The 14036-nt window shown below is 36.0% G+C and overlaps 1 protein-coding gene across 4 annotated transcripts in view; it reads left to right on the top strand.

Annotated features, from left to right (window-relative positions):
- The window catches only part of FAM13B (family with sequence similarity 13 member B), a 104684-nt gene that overhangs the window by 24181 nt on the left and 66467 nt on the right, over positions 1–14036 (top strand). For 2 of the 4 annotated variants that reach the window (XM_019661542.1, XM_019661536.1), the window contains exons 5-8: positions 4249–4426; positions 4707–4848; positions 8207–8293; positions 10684–10844. In XM_019661542.1, coding sequence (XP_019517087.1) covers positions 4249–4426; positions 4707–4848; positions 8207–8293; positions 10684–10844 — 568 coding nt within the window. The remainder of the gene's footprint in view (positions 1–4248; positions 4427–4706; positions 4849–8206; positions 8294–10683; positions 10845–14036) is intronic. The other 2 variants (XM_019661559.1, XM_019661549.1) reach the window with 1 other exon arrangement.

The following is a 14036-nucleotide window of genomic DNA, read 5'->3' as shown; positions in this document are numbered from 1 at the left end:
GGCGATGCACATCAGTCGCCGGCTTCTGGACGGCCTCTCACGCTGGCTGCTGGCTACATACGGTAGCCCATGGCAACCCACTGCCACAGGGGCTGCAGTGTCACTGGCCCTCATATGTGGGATCCGAACCAGGGCCCTCTGGCGTCCCAAGCCAGTTCTTAACCATCGCGCCACTCGGCCGGCCCAATACAATGATATTTTACGACCCTCTTACATATGTTTTCTTCTGTTCAGCTAGATGACAGGGCTCACTTGGAACTTGCTATATTCAGAAATTGTTAGCTGATAGAATTTTGTTCTTTTACTGTGCCACCTGGGTCAAAAACTTTGAAAATGAAGTGTCTTCAATAATGTCAACTTTTTTCAAAGTGTACCTTTATTCCCCCCAACAAATATTACATTTTTTGTTTTGAATTTCTGAATTCATTTCTTGTAGGGATTTTAAAAACAATGTTTACATTGTTGTCTAATAAGCATTTTGTATCCATTAAATATGTTAATGAAAGTGGTGTGGTAAGAGTTTTGTGAACCCTTTTTTAATGACTAGTGCCATTCTTTTGCTTTTATAGTGATAGGGCTCCATGTTCCCTGTATTAGCTGAATTGTAGACAAGCCTTTTTTTTTTTTTTTTAAGCTGAGCCATCCTGCCACCTGTTGGCAGCTCAGTTCGGGCCGGGAATTGAGCCGGCGACCTGTTGCTCAGAACTGGCACTCTTGAGCGTGCTCTTAACCAACTGAGCCACTTGGCCGGCTCAACAAGTCTTTAAAGTTCCAAGAATCAGATAATCTTTCAGTCTTGACTGAAAATTTATAAAAGAATAATTGGAATAAGATTTAATGGTACTAAAGCCATTGATTCATTGAGAATATCAGAAACTGTTTTGTCACCATGTACTGCATCATGCACTATGTTATCATTCATGGAATGATAGTATGCATCTGGCTAATTCTTAGTTTAACATTTACTCTTGAAGGAATTTAAGTCATGCAAAATGTTTGTGGTCCATAAGTCCTTTGGTGTTATGAGAAACCCACCATTTCCCACATACATAACCATTAGCATGTGTATGTATGCTTGCATACACACCCACATACACCCATTTATTTAATAGTTATGCAGATAGGTGTGGCAGCACTTGAGATGATATTTGCATTTCTGTTGTAATGTAATCTGTTGTATTGTGTTTATCCATCCTTTAACTATTCTTTTGGGAAAGGTGTCTAGGTCTCTGGACTAAGATTTCTGTTTCCATTTATTGTAGATAAATATTATGTTACTGTTTTAATTGACATTCACAGATATAGGAGACTATTATTGCTTTTAAGATCATGGGGGGAGTATTGTTGCAGTTGCATTTGAGTTAAGTGTCTTTGAAAAGTGGTTTTCATTTTCTGTGGTAGCAGGACACTGCAATATGGCATTTCTGGTGTGATTAGATCTTTTATTTAAACGAGGATTTCACAATCTTGGCACTGTTGATATTTTGGGCTAGATAAGTCTTCATTACAGGAGGGCTGTTCTGTGAATTGGAGGATGTTTAGCAGGATCTTTAGCCTTGTGGACAGAAAAGGGGCCATATGTTATACCTGACAAGCTCAGGAGACTGAAAATAACCACAGATGATGGTGTGAACATAAAAATTCTTAATTATGGTGGGCCATCGCAGGAAGTGTGTGTGTGTGTATTATGATTATTTTTTTTGAAATGCTTCTCTGCCTTATTTGAAGAGTTTAGAAGCAGCCTGACAGGTATAAATATTTTTGTGTAGTACAAATGTTCACAAACAAAAGTAGAGCAACATGGACTATATATTTCAAGTAAAAACAGTATTGCCCACAATCTTACCACCCCACGAAATCAAATGTTTTAGTAGTCTAGCATCTTTTTTTTTGGTTGTTGTGTACTCAGTCAGCTTATTCAGCTAATTATTTATTGAACACCCACTATAAGCTAGGAACTGTTCTAGATTCTGGGAATGCAGCAGTGAACAAAACTGAATAAAAATGTCTGCCATCATAGAGCTAAAATTCTGAAGGGCATAAGGTGAGATAGAGGAGAAATAGATGGTAAACAAAATAAGTGTGGGTATGTTAGATGATAAGTACTACAGAACTAGAGAGGGTGTTATGTAGAATTTGTCAGTGTTGGCTATAGTTATATTGATAATATTAAATTGCTTGCATTTATTTATTTATTTTTTAAGATTTTTATTGGGGGAATTGGGAGATGGGAACAGCGCTGGGGAGTTGGGGGAAGGGGAACAGACAAGTTGCTGTCGTTTTGTTCTTCAGTCTAGTTGTGGAGGATGTTGCTTCACTGGCCCAAGTTGGCACCATCATTGCGCTCTTCCTGGGTGAGGCAGATCAGTCGCCGGCTTCTGGACGGCCGCTCACTGCCGCTGCTGGCCGCTCACGCTGGCTGCTGGCTACACATGGTAGCCCATGGCAACCCACTGCCGCAGGGGCTGCAGCCTACACGGTCGCCGGCGACCCAAGGCAGCCCAGTTCCAGGTTGAGCTGTTGTTCAGCATCTTAGCTGTAGAGGGCAGTGTCATTGGCCCTCATATGTGGTATCCGAACCGGTGCCCTCTGGCGTCCCAAGCCAGCTCTTAACCAATGCGCCACTTGGCCTGCCCTGCTTGCATTTATTTTTTGAGTTGATATACTTGATTTACTTAAATAATCCTTTGCTGTTAAATGTTTAGGTTAAAAATTTCCACCAATTATAATAAGGCATGGTGGTTTAAAAAGCATTAATCCAGGGACTGTTCCATCCAATTATAAAATCAAAGGGCCTGGTGTGTTTGAATGGGGACAGTGGTAATATTACAAAATATAGAAGAATTGTTACTGGTTGCATTTTAAATTGTAAGTAAAATTCATGTGACTGTAGCCTTTCCTGATAAACTTTTTAGATGTGTGTTATTTTGCAGAGATGTGTAATATGACTGTAACCTGTTATCAAGAATATTTTTTTTAACCAAGAATTAATATTTAAATTAATTTTAACCTGGAGAAAAATATAAAGTGAAAAAAAAAGCTGATGTTTCTTTTCACTATTGAAGCAATAAATTACTTCATTACTTCTAAGTGGGGCCCTCACCAACCAGTGGGGTTCCTACAGGCCTAGCTTCTGTTAATGAAAACTCATTGACATGCGCTAAACACACGGCCTAGCTACTGCTAGTTGAAAATGCACTTTCATAACAGAAACCAACACCAGCTTAGAGGAGAAAAACAAATGAGAAGTGGAATTCCTTTTTACTTAGTTCTACTGAACTGGTATTGCTCAAGTTAATTGTTCTTTTCAGGATATCAAGAGAAGAAGAAAGTCACCCTCACCCTGTTCATTTCTTGTTTTCCGACTCATCTAAAATGGGAAGGTATCACTGATACTATGAGCAGGTTAAATTGCTTCTCTTCTCTGCTCACTAGTAGTTGGTGTTGACTGGTATTAGCCAGTGCCTTTTGACTTCTTATAGTTGACACTAATTTGGAAGTACAGGTACCATCTTACAAGAGACAGTATGATAAGAGTTTAAAAAAATAAATTAGGGAATTGTGGCCAATGAGTAATAAATGAGGAAAACATCCTCCAGCAGTTGAGGGGTTGAGTTCCTTCTCTTCAACTCTTTTTCTTTTTCTTTTTCTTTTTTTTTAAGTTATTTTTTATATATTTTTAAAATTATTATTATTTTTTATTGGGGGATGGGAACAGCACTGGGGAATTGGGGGAAGGGGAACAGATAAGTTGCTGTCTTTTTGTTCTTCAGTCTAGTTGTGGAGGATGTTGCTTCACTCGCACCATCATTGTGCTCTTCCCGGGCGAGGCAGCTTGAGTGCCGCTCATGCTGGCTGCTGACTACATACTGTAGCCCATGGCAACCCACTGCAGCAGGGGCTGCAGCCTACGCCGTCGCCGACGACTCACGGCAGCCCAGCTCCAGGTTGAGCTATTGTTCAGCATCTTAGCTGTGGAGGGCAGTGTCACTGGCCCTCATATGTAGGATCTGAACGGGGGCCCTCTGGCGTCCCAAGCCAGTTCTTAACCACTGAGCCACTTGGCCGGCCCAACTCTTCGTTTTCAATTAAGTGAAATGCAAAACTCTAAGGCATTTGGCCTCTAGTAGAGGAAGTGAAGAGGTTTTGCAGCAAAAAGGTGATGTGGGTGGAGTAATGTGAACCTGGCAAAATATCTGAGCTTTGCTTTTTTACTTCATTAAAAAAACCTGTCATTATGTTTTATAGATTATAATAACGAAGATGAATTTGGAAGAAAGTTGAGGTTCCTCTTGCAACAGCTTCCACCTGTTAATTACAGTTTGTTAAAGTTTCTGTGTAGATTTTTAGCCAATGTAGCTTCACATCATGAAGAAATTTGGTCTGCAAACTCTTTGGCTGCTGTCTTTGGTCCAGATGTCTTCCAGTAAGTTTTTAAATAAATTTTGGTTTAATTGAAAAAACTGAATTTGTGAAATAGAATCATTATGCTGTCTCCCAAGGATCGTAAGTTGCTTATGAATCTTTAATTTTTTTGTAGTAAATCTGGTTATGCCTAGCATTTTTTGAAGGGTTCAAATTAGGTAGGGTTTACAGATGGGAAAACTGAGGCATAGAATGTCATAAATTGCTCAGGTTTATGAAATGACTCATGGTTGTCTTCTAACTTTAAGAACTATCAATTCATTTTGGACTTTTATTCTTAGCATTTACACAGATGTGGAAGATCTGAAAGAGCAAGAAATAGTGAGCAGGATAATGGCTGGACTTCTGGAAAATTATTATGAGTTTTTTGAGAATGAAGAGGAAGATTTTTCATCTAATGACTTGAGTTCAATTACTGAACAGGTGAGAATGTTTTAAATATTCTGCTTGGAGGGAGAATTAAAAAAAATGCTCTTAAAGCCTTCGCACAAACTTTGATTGAATTAAGTACTAAACTGGAAGAAATTCTCTTGGTTATTGTATGTTATCTACATCCATGTAGTATATGAACATGATATTTTTTCTGAGTAACTTCTTGTCCTCAATTTGGGTAATATGGGAAATGCATTGAAACCAGAGTACATGGTAGAGATTTTGTGGGTTTCTTTGTGTTTTTCTGTCTGTTAACTTAAGCATTGTTTATAAGAATAGTGTGCCTTTTTGTTTTTGCAAAGAAGCTGCAAGCATAGAGGAATGTAAGCAAAGGGGGAGAAATAGAAATAGAGGGGTATGTCAACCCAAAGGTCACACAAACTCTGAAACATGAAGATTATTTTGCTCAAAGTAGCATATCAGCATAGCGGTGCAGTCATTGTCATTAGTATTAGGGAAGCATTAGCAGAATTAACAGTTGAGGCTGCAGATAATTTTTTACGCTTTGTGACTCTTGACTATTAAAATCTATTTCTCAGGCTACATTATACATTGCTATTGCTATGCCTTGATGGTTGAGATTGTACAAGTATCCTAATCATTTCTTCTTTATGAAATGAGAATATTGACACAGTATTGTAATTTATTGTAAAGGCACATTAATTCAGACTTAGGTAATTTGTGATTTAGTTTATTTGGAAGTTTTTCATGTCAGTGAAATGATTTGTCAAGCAAACTTTTATTAGGTTAAACCTATGAAATTATATTTTGGGTGTGGGGTAGGGTTGCTACATATTTTAAATGAATAATCACCTGGTTAAAAAAAATCAAGTAAAATGTACAGTAAAGGGGCCGGCCAAATGGCTCAGTTGGTTAAGAGCTCGCTCAAGAGTTTGAGCTCTGAGCAACAGCGGTTCGAGGCCAGCCCGAGCTGAGCAGCCGCTAAGCTGCCAATAGGTAGCAGGATGGCTCAGCTAAAAAACAAAACAAAACAAAAAACAAACAAAACAAAACAAAACAAAACAAAATGTACAGTAAAATAATTTGCTCTTATTCATACTCCCTTCCCCCTATTCATTTTTTATGTGTTTTTTCAGTTTCTTTATGCAAATATAAGTAATTATTTCCTTGAAGGCTTTTAATATGATAATAGCATATCACACACAATGTTCTGCACCTTTTTAAAAAATTCAGCAGTGTATCTTGGAGACCTTTTCTAATGGGAATATAGAGAACATAGTTTTGTTTTTACATCTGTATAGTTCCCTATGGTATGGATGTAACATAATTTATTTGATTTATAGTGCCCACTTGAAAAGGTGATAATACTCCTCAGTTTTCTTAGAATAGTCCTGGTTTATGTCTGCTTTCTAACGTAATTATTAGTAGCTTCCTTTTTACTCGTAAATGTGCCCAGGTTTAGATGATAAATTATATGGACAAACTATTTATTGATGGACATTTGTGTTGCTTCCCTTCATTTGCTCTTAGATTATATAGCAGCATCCCCTGAAAGGTAGTTTATTGTACAGATTTTCATTAGTTCTTGTAAGTCTTGGCTCTGATAATTTGAATTAGGAATTTTATTTTCTGGGTAGCCCAGCTTTTATTTAAAAGAGTTTCTATACTGTTGTGAACTTTTATGGATAAATCTTTTTAATATTTGGGGTTCTTACCTTCCTCAATTTTCTGTTTTCTTCATGTAAACATTTTTATCTTTGTCTGATACTCTCTCCTTCCCTCCTTTTCTTCCTTCCTTCTTCTCCCCTCTCTCTTTTTCAGTTATTAGGAACTTTAATGAAACAGTAACATGCCAGATTGCAGCTTGTAATGTGTAAACTGAGGATGATATTAGCGTGCATATATATATATATAGATATAGATATCTATATCTATATATAGATATAGATATAGATATATACATATATTGGGTTTTCGGAAGAGTCATGACGTAGTTTTTCTGTTTTTCGTTGCAAAAATGCGTCATGACTTTTCCGACAACCCAATATTTGTGAAGTAAATCAAGTGGGTAGAATTTGTGGTCTCAATCAGTGATCCATGGAATTTTTTGCATATTTTTTTGTGAAGATTTCCAACTATCATGTATAGTTCCTGACTTAAAAACTTGGTTAAAATAAAGAACTGTCACACTTCTTCAAAAATATTTTTGCTTAAAAGAAAATGACAAGAAAAGGACAGTAAATAGATACGTCTTAAACCTTTAATATCTTTTGATGCCCATAAGAAATCCATCTTTGGGCAATTCTGTGTGCCACCTTTCTTTTCTTTAAATTATATTTTAGTTCAGTAATTTATTTTTTAAATAAAATTAATGGCTGCTCAAAATGAAATAATATGCTACATATGTTTGTGTTATTCATTTTCTACATTTCTAAGATAATTTGACCTGTAAGAAACCGATGATGCCAATTTTACCTAATGTTCATATCTTGACTTCTGTAAAGTCGGCAGGGTATGCCTTGATTGCTGTATATTGTGGTATAATTCTCTGAAATTTCTATTCTGCAGTTTCTTATGTACTCTGAAATATATCCATCTCTCTCATGGATTGCATTTGTATTTTTGTAATTTTTTAAGCACTCGAAAAATTGACTTAAAATGTATTGTGCTTTACATTAAGTAGAATGGTGGTTAATTACCAGAGGAGATAATGTTGAATCCGGCAGGTTTGCCTGTCGGTAGAAAAAAGGGTGTTAGCATATCGAACAGATATGCTCAACAAATGGGATAGTGCAGTGAGTCCTCAGAGACAGTGATGTGTATTTCATTATCTTGGCTTGTATTGCTAATTATCAGAATCTACTTTCTTATCTATTTTTATTATATTTCTGAATTAGAAGTGGGTTGCAAGTAATAGAAGAACAGATTTTTGAAAGTTTGTTTTCTTTAAAGCAGATCTGATAATATATTGAGTGAAAGTAGAATCTCCTCAAGCTCAGCACAGTTTGGTTGTATTTTTAAGTTGGACTAACTTAAATGGTGCTAATTTTTATCCACATATTTAAAGATGGTAGGCAGACCTGGCCCATCCTGGCAGTGTTTTGATTTTTCTCCTAATTTGATATTTGAAATTAGCAAGTTTATCTAGCATTCTCTTCTTTTGGATTTCATCCAATTGATGCAGGTATTTGGCTGTTGGAACCTTGTTAAGGTAGTAGATAGTCTTATTTAACAGTATGAGAGAGGTGACGAGATGATGAATAGGGAGTTTTGAGGAATGAGCAGTCAGTGGGCAGGCTCTCTGTATGGGACCCTTGAATGAATGCGAACCTAGTAGAGTGCTGTGCAGATGTAGGTGGTAATTTTGTTTCTTTATACGTTTGAGAAGCCAGGTAGCAGCAAGCTGGAGTCTGGAGAGCAGGCATTTCACGAGGCCCTAGAGAAGGGAATTACAGCAGTCAAAGAAAGAAGAGATGTAAGTATGGATGAGGGTTTTCCTTAAGTGGAGTTGAGGCAGCTGCATATATAGGGCAGGTTAAGAATAATTTATGAACAGAATAGAGTGTTGATAAGGAGAGGGTCAAGTTGTTAAGGAGAGGATCAAGAACTTTTGAAGATAAGTGTGGGGTGAGAGAGAGAGCATTTTTATCTAAGTGTTTACTGTTTACTGTTACCCAAACTAATGTAGTCATTTCTTACTGCAGGAAGTTACATTGGGAGGCCTGGGAGTTTGGGGGGGGGGGGAGAAGAAAAACCCATATAGGCTACTACTGTTCATGTCATATTTTAGCTTGTGATTATTGGTGAAAATGCTAGAGAATGTCAGTTGATTTACATAAAGCTTATTGAATTGACTATAATATATTCATTATAATTGAGTATAAGACTTTCATAGTTCCTAAGAACTGTTAACTATAGACAAACTGACTTTAAAATGTATGATGTAATAAAATAGCAGCTTTGTACCAAAATTTTGTGGACTGAATAAATATTCGTCTATTCTCAGTTTATCTAGGCATCTTTAAAGTATTTAAAAAATATTCTGTTGTTGTGCCAAAGCCTTTATAGATCAACCATGGTAATTCCCATTTTATACTAATGAAAACAGTATTTTCTTGCTAGTTTTTTTTTTTTGCTTGTGTTACCAGATACATATTAAGTACGTTCTTGACTTTCAGTAATTTATTAAACACACAGATGGAAAAATAGGCTTATTTTCCATTTGGTCCAGTTTAAAAACTGATCTGTCATTTGAAAATTTCACCTTTGTGTCTAAATCTTACATCTCAATAACCACTCAGGCCAATGATTTTTAGTCTTTTTCATCACTATTATATGCAAGTGATACATGAGAGATGGCATTTACGTGCACAGCAAATTCAACAGAATCTGCTTCATGTGCTTTTATGTATAAAGTAAATGGCTCACAAATTGAGGTCATTAACTATTTTTAATAATGAATTTTTAGTGACTCATCTGACTAGTGACCTTGATAGACCAGTGACTAAGAGCTCCTGATTTAGGTTATTTGGATGACAGACACTCTTCATTTCTTATAAAAAATGATGTGACTTGTAGAAACTAGGATCTATTTTATAGAAATAAGGTAATGCCAGCAATAGTAATAGCTATTATTTATTGCTTATTATGTATAGACACTGCTGAAGAGTTTACATATATTATTTCATCCTTTTAACTAACCCTGTAAGGTAGGTAGTACTGTATTTCCATTTTATACATAGGCTTGGGGAAGTTAAGTAAGTTGCCATTGACAGTTAAGAGCACATAGGGATGTGAACATTGATCTTCCTGCCTACAAAGCTTGACTTTTAAGTATTTAATGTATTACACTTGAAAGCAGGCAGTCTGTACTTGTTGATTAGGAATGTGGTAGAACATCACAGTGTATTTACCTTTCTTTTGGTTGAAATTTTACTTTCTGAGAGTAGTCAAGCAACTATATTTGCCTGTCCATCAGGAAAAACACCACTGGTACCTTTAATGGTAAATTTATTCTAGGTACTTCCAGTGCACTTGGCTAAAATGGATGAAAGTATACTTTTACTGCTCAATTTTTGTAACAGCTAGTATTAATTTATAAAAGATGTTAAGACCACTTATGGCTAGTTTATTCTTTGGGATAGCTTAAAAAATATTTCTCATTTAAAAATGTTTTGTTGGTTTTCTTTCTGTAATATTCCACTCTTTTTATTTAGAGTGATTATTTATAATACTTATATATAGCCAGTTTGATAATGGAAGATATTTTATAACCCCTGTCAGAAAGAGAATTTTAACCTTGAGTTGTGCTTAATGGTCAGAACAGAGTTTCCTTTTGTTGTAAGGTCTAGTCTTTTCTTGAAAAATTCAATCTGAATCATTTAGGAAGTTAGCTGTCATTTTGTAAAACATAGATAACAAGTAAGGCAAAATTTGTGTGCCCTCCCCCCCATCGCCCCTTACTCTGTTAAAATCACTTGTTTAATGAACTTGGAAATTGGAAAGATCAGTTAGTCTTTGTAATTATTAGATTTGCAAAACTGATTAGTTAGGAAATGAAGCTTGCTTAATGTGAACTAACTACAGTGTGCAGGACTTTTCAGAGTTTGCAGCCCTACACATATTCCTAGTGATATACTAATGTAATCATTACCTCCTGCTTTAAAATGTCATTTTTGCCTGGTTTACAATTTTATTCTAATATGGAAAATTTGGCAATTACTTAATGCATAAGAGAAATTGGTCCTAGGAAATGAAGTAAAAAAATGAGTTGTGTTTAAAATTTTCTTAGAATAGTTTATTTTAGATAATGTCAATGAATAGTTTCATTAAATTTTAATTCTCAATTTTCTTTTATTTATATAGGTTAATGAGCTTTCTGAGGAAGAAGAGGAAGATGAAAAGCTGGAACATATAGAAGAGCTTCCAGAAGAGGGCGCAGAAAAATCAAATGACCTGCCAGAGGTGGTACAATTGAGGATGACTGAAAACATCCTGGAACCAAATAATGTTACAGCATCAACAAGGTAGTATTTCAGTTGAAAGAACTTCAGCTTTTGAGCATTTCATTTTAGATGTGTAGATGCACTCAAGCACTAAATCACACAAATTATAATGGTATGTGGAAGATTGGTTTGTGTATGAAAAAGAGCAACAAGAAAAATTTAAAGAAGCAGCTTTGCTAAGAAATGTTCAGTTATTAGTATATATACCTTTCTTAAAGAGTATACCCTCTTACATATATTTCTTCTTAAAGTTTGTTTTTGTGTTATTAGCGTGTTAGTTAGGTTGGGTAAACTTTCAGAACCTTTAGAAGTAGAATTGGTAGAGAAAGATAAAGTGGTTAAATTGACTTGTATTTCCATGCTAGAAGTAGGTTCAACTAGGTTGTAAGGCGAGAGCTCTGTGATCCGTTAAGGTAGTGCTTTCCAATCCTTTTATATAGAAAATCATATTTATATGGCGTACTGGGCAAACTTAGTAAAAGTGGTGGTAGGCTGGAGGCACTGTCCTAACATATAGATGGCACCATTGGACACACTCTTTAGGAAGCTTTGGAGAATTCAGGAACTCCCCACACATAGCTGTGGGTTTGCTAAATTCTCTGCTAGTTCTCTGTAAAGCTCCATGATTTACTTCTTCGAATTAGGGGGACAGCCATATATTTAGGCCACTAGATATTTTTCATTAAATTTGTTTTCAACAGAATGGTGGTTAAAAAGCAGAGGAAATAATAATTTAAGAGTCAGGAAGCAAAATGTCATTTAAAAATAACTAGCAATGTTTAGGGGAGGATCTATCCAATGTCATTTAGAAAAATTATAAAGTAATTTAAAATGTATACTGTAACTACAACGATTACATTTCTCAGTGGGTCTCTAGATCTTTTTATTATGTATAGTTTCTTCAAACATGATTGTAATTGTGGTATATTAGCATGTTTCTTCACTCTTTGCTCCTGATTTAACCTTTTGTTTGTGGTTTTCTGTTTATATGACCTTTATTTTTTGATGGCCTTTTAACTATATTTTAATTATATATTAAGATATTTATGAACTATATGTTATGATATTTAATTATAACTTAATTGTATATGTACTGTTATTCTTCTTTCTGGACATTTTGACTTATTTCAGTTAGCCTGTCAGTGCTGTGCTGCTACTAAACAACTTTTATTCTTAGGCCCTTTTTTCCTTCTTTTGAATTATTTCGATAAATTTATTAGGCTCAAAAAATAAACTTTTCTATGGCTTTTGATAAATATTTCCAGACTACTTAAGAGACTTGGCCTGATTTATATTGTCATTAGCAATAGTTTCTTGAGGACCTGAAAACAGTAGGTTTAAGTGGGTGTTCTTTATTTTGTTAAGAGTTATGCTCTCTAGTAAGGTAGCCACCAGCTACAAGTGGCTATTTAAGTTTAAGTCAATGAAGATTAAATGAAATTTAAAAATCAAGTTCACAGTTGTGTGAGTCACATTTTAAGTGTTCAGTAGCCATGTGTGGTAGCCATTAGGCGCTACCATATTGGACAGAGCAGATACAGAACATTTGTATTATAGAAGAAATCTTTTTTGGATAGAACTGATTTAGAGGGATAAATTCGTTAACTATTTTTATTTAATTAGCAGCAAGGTTAAATATTGTTTCAAATGTATGCTAGTAATAGTTTCTTCTCTTCGATCACCTGTTTAATTTTGTAGAGAGTCCTCCTTCTCTCCAACATAGTCGTTTTTAATTTTTAGATGGATCCATTGGAGATTTAGTGGTTGTCAGGATTTCTTAATTACAAGTCATAGAGACAGACCTTGGATAAATAAAGAAAAAAGTCAGCTTATTAGAAGAATGCTGGATAGGTTGCAGAGTCAAAAGGACAAACAGTAAGAACATGGGCAGCTCTGGAGAATTTAGTAGCACAGGGATTTTAGCATGTGGCTATTGCTGTGAGAGTTAACTATCTCCTTCTGTCTGCCCATTCTGCTCAAGATCAGATTTCTGTTGGGTCGCAGAGGAGAGAGTGCCCTAAATAGGGTCAAGTGTCCAGCCCCCAGGCCAGGGTGTAGCTGGTCACTGTAATTTATGCATCTACCAAGACCATTGGCTAGAGGGAGGAGCGAGTTTGCTGTGGAAAAATGGGGCTATTACTAAAAGGGGTAGGGATATCAGGCAGCAAAACCAGATGTGCCTACCACAGTGGTCTTCTAGATTTAGTGATAATATTTATAAATACATTAACCTTATACTTTAGTTTTCACTGATTACATAAAGGTAAAAATACATTCTCTAATTATCCACCTTGGATGAAAGAAAGGAAGGGGAGACATATCCATACACAGGACCTAGCATATACGGAGCTTTAATAAATTTGTTTTAGGGAATGAGTGGTTACTGTACTGCATGAAACTGGAGACTGAACTTTTGGTGATCTAAGTTTTTATCTTTTTGAGTTTTTTTATGAGGTAGTTTGCAAATACTCACTGGAAGTATTAGGTAACCTACTTTGTATTTCTCTTCAGAAGGGATACAAACAGTGATGGTTTAAAATAGCGGTTGTTAAACTTTTTGGTCTCAGACATTATACTCTTAAAAATTATTGAGGACTACAGAGATCTTTCTTGATGTTGATTACACCCATTGGCATTGACTGTATTATTGGGTTGTCAGAAAAGTCATGACGTATTTTTTCTATGTTTTTCGTTGCAAAAATGTGTCATGACTTTTCTGATAACCCAATATAAATTAAAATGGCATATTTAAACCGTTGGGGGTGTTTCTTTGTTGAGTTGTACTTTGGAAGACTCTTGTATTTATAACTGAAATGTAGCTATTTATGGCCTAGTTTTTTTTTTTTTTGTAGGGAAAAAAATGGTGTTGTTTTTTTTTTATACATGGGAAGAAACAATGTAAATTCAAAACTTACAGATAAGGGTTAGCTCTATCACTCATCTCTTTAAAAAGTTTATATGAAGGGCTGGCCGTGTGGTGCGATGGTTAAGAACTGGCTTGGGACGCCAGAGGGCCCCGGTTCGTGTCCCACATATGAGGGCCAGTGACACTGCCCTCCACAGCTAAGATGCTGAACAACAGCTCAACCTGGAGCTGGACTGCTGTGAGTCGCCGGCGACGGCGTAGGCTGAAGACCCTATGGCAGTGGGTTGCCATGGGCTACCGTATGTAGCCAGCAGCCAGCGTGAGCGGCCAGCAGCCGCAGTGAGCGG

This window comes from Hipposideros armiger, unplaced genomic scaffold (genome assembly GCF_001890085.2).
Source record: "Hipposideros armiger isolate ML-2016 unplaced genomic scaffold, ASM189008v1 scaffold_11, whole genome shotgun sequence".
NCBI lineage: Eukaryota > Metazoa > Chordata > Mammalia > Chiroptera > Hipposideridae > Hipposideros > Hipposideros armiger.
Note: the sequence above shows the minus strand (reverse complement) of the source record. Positions and strands in the feature narration are given on the sequence as shown.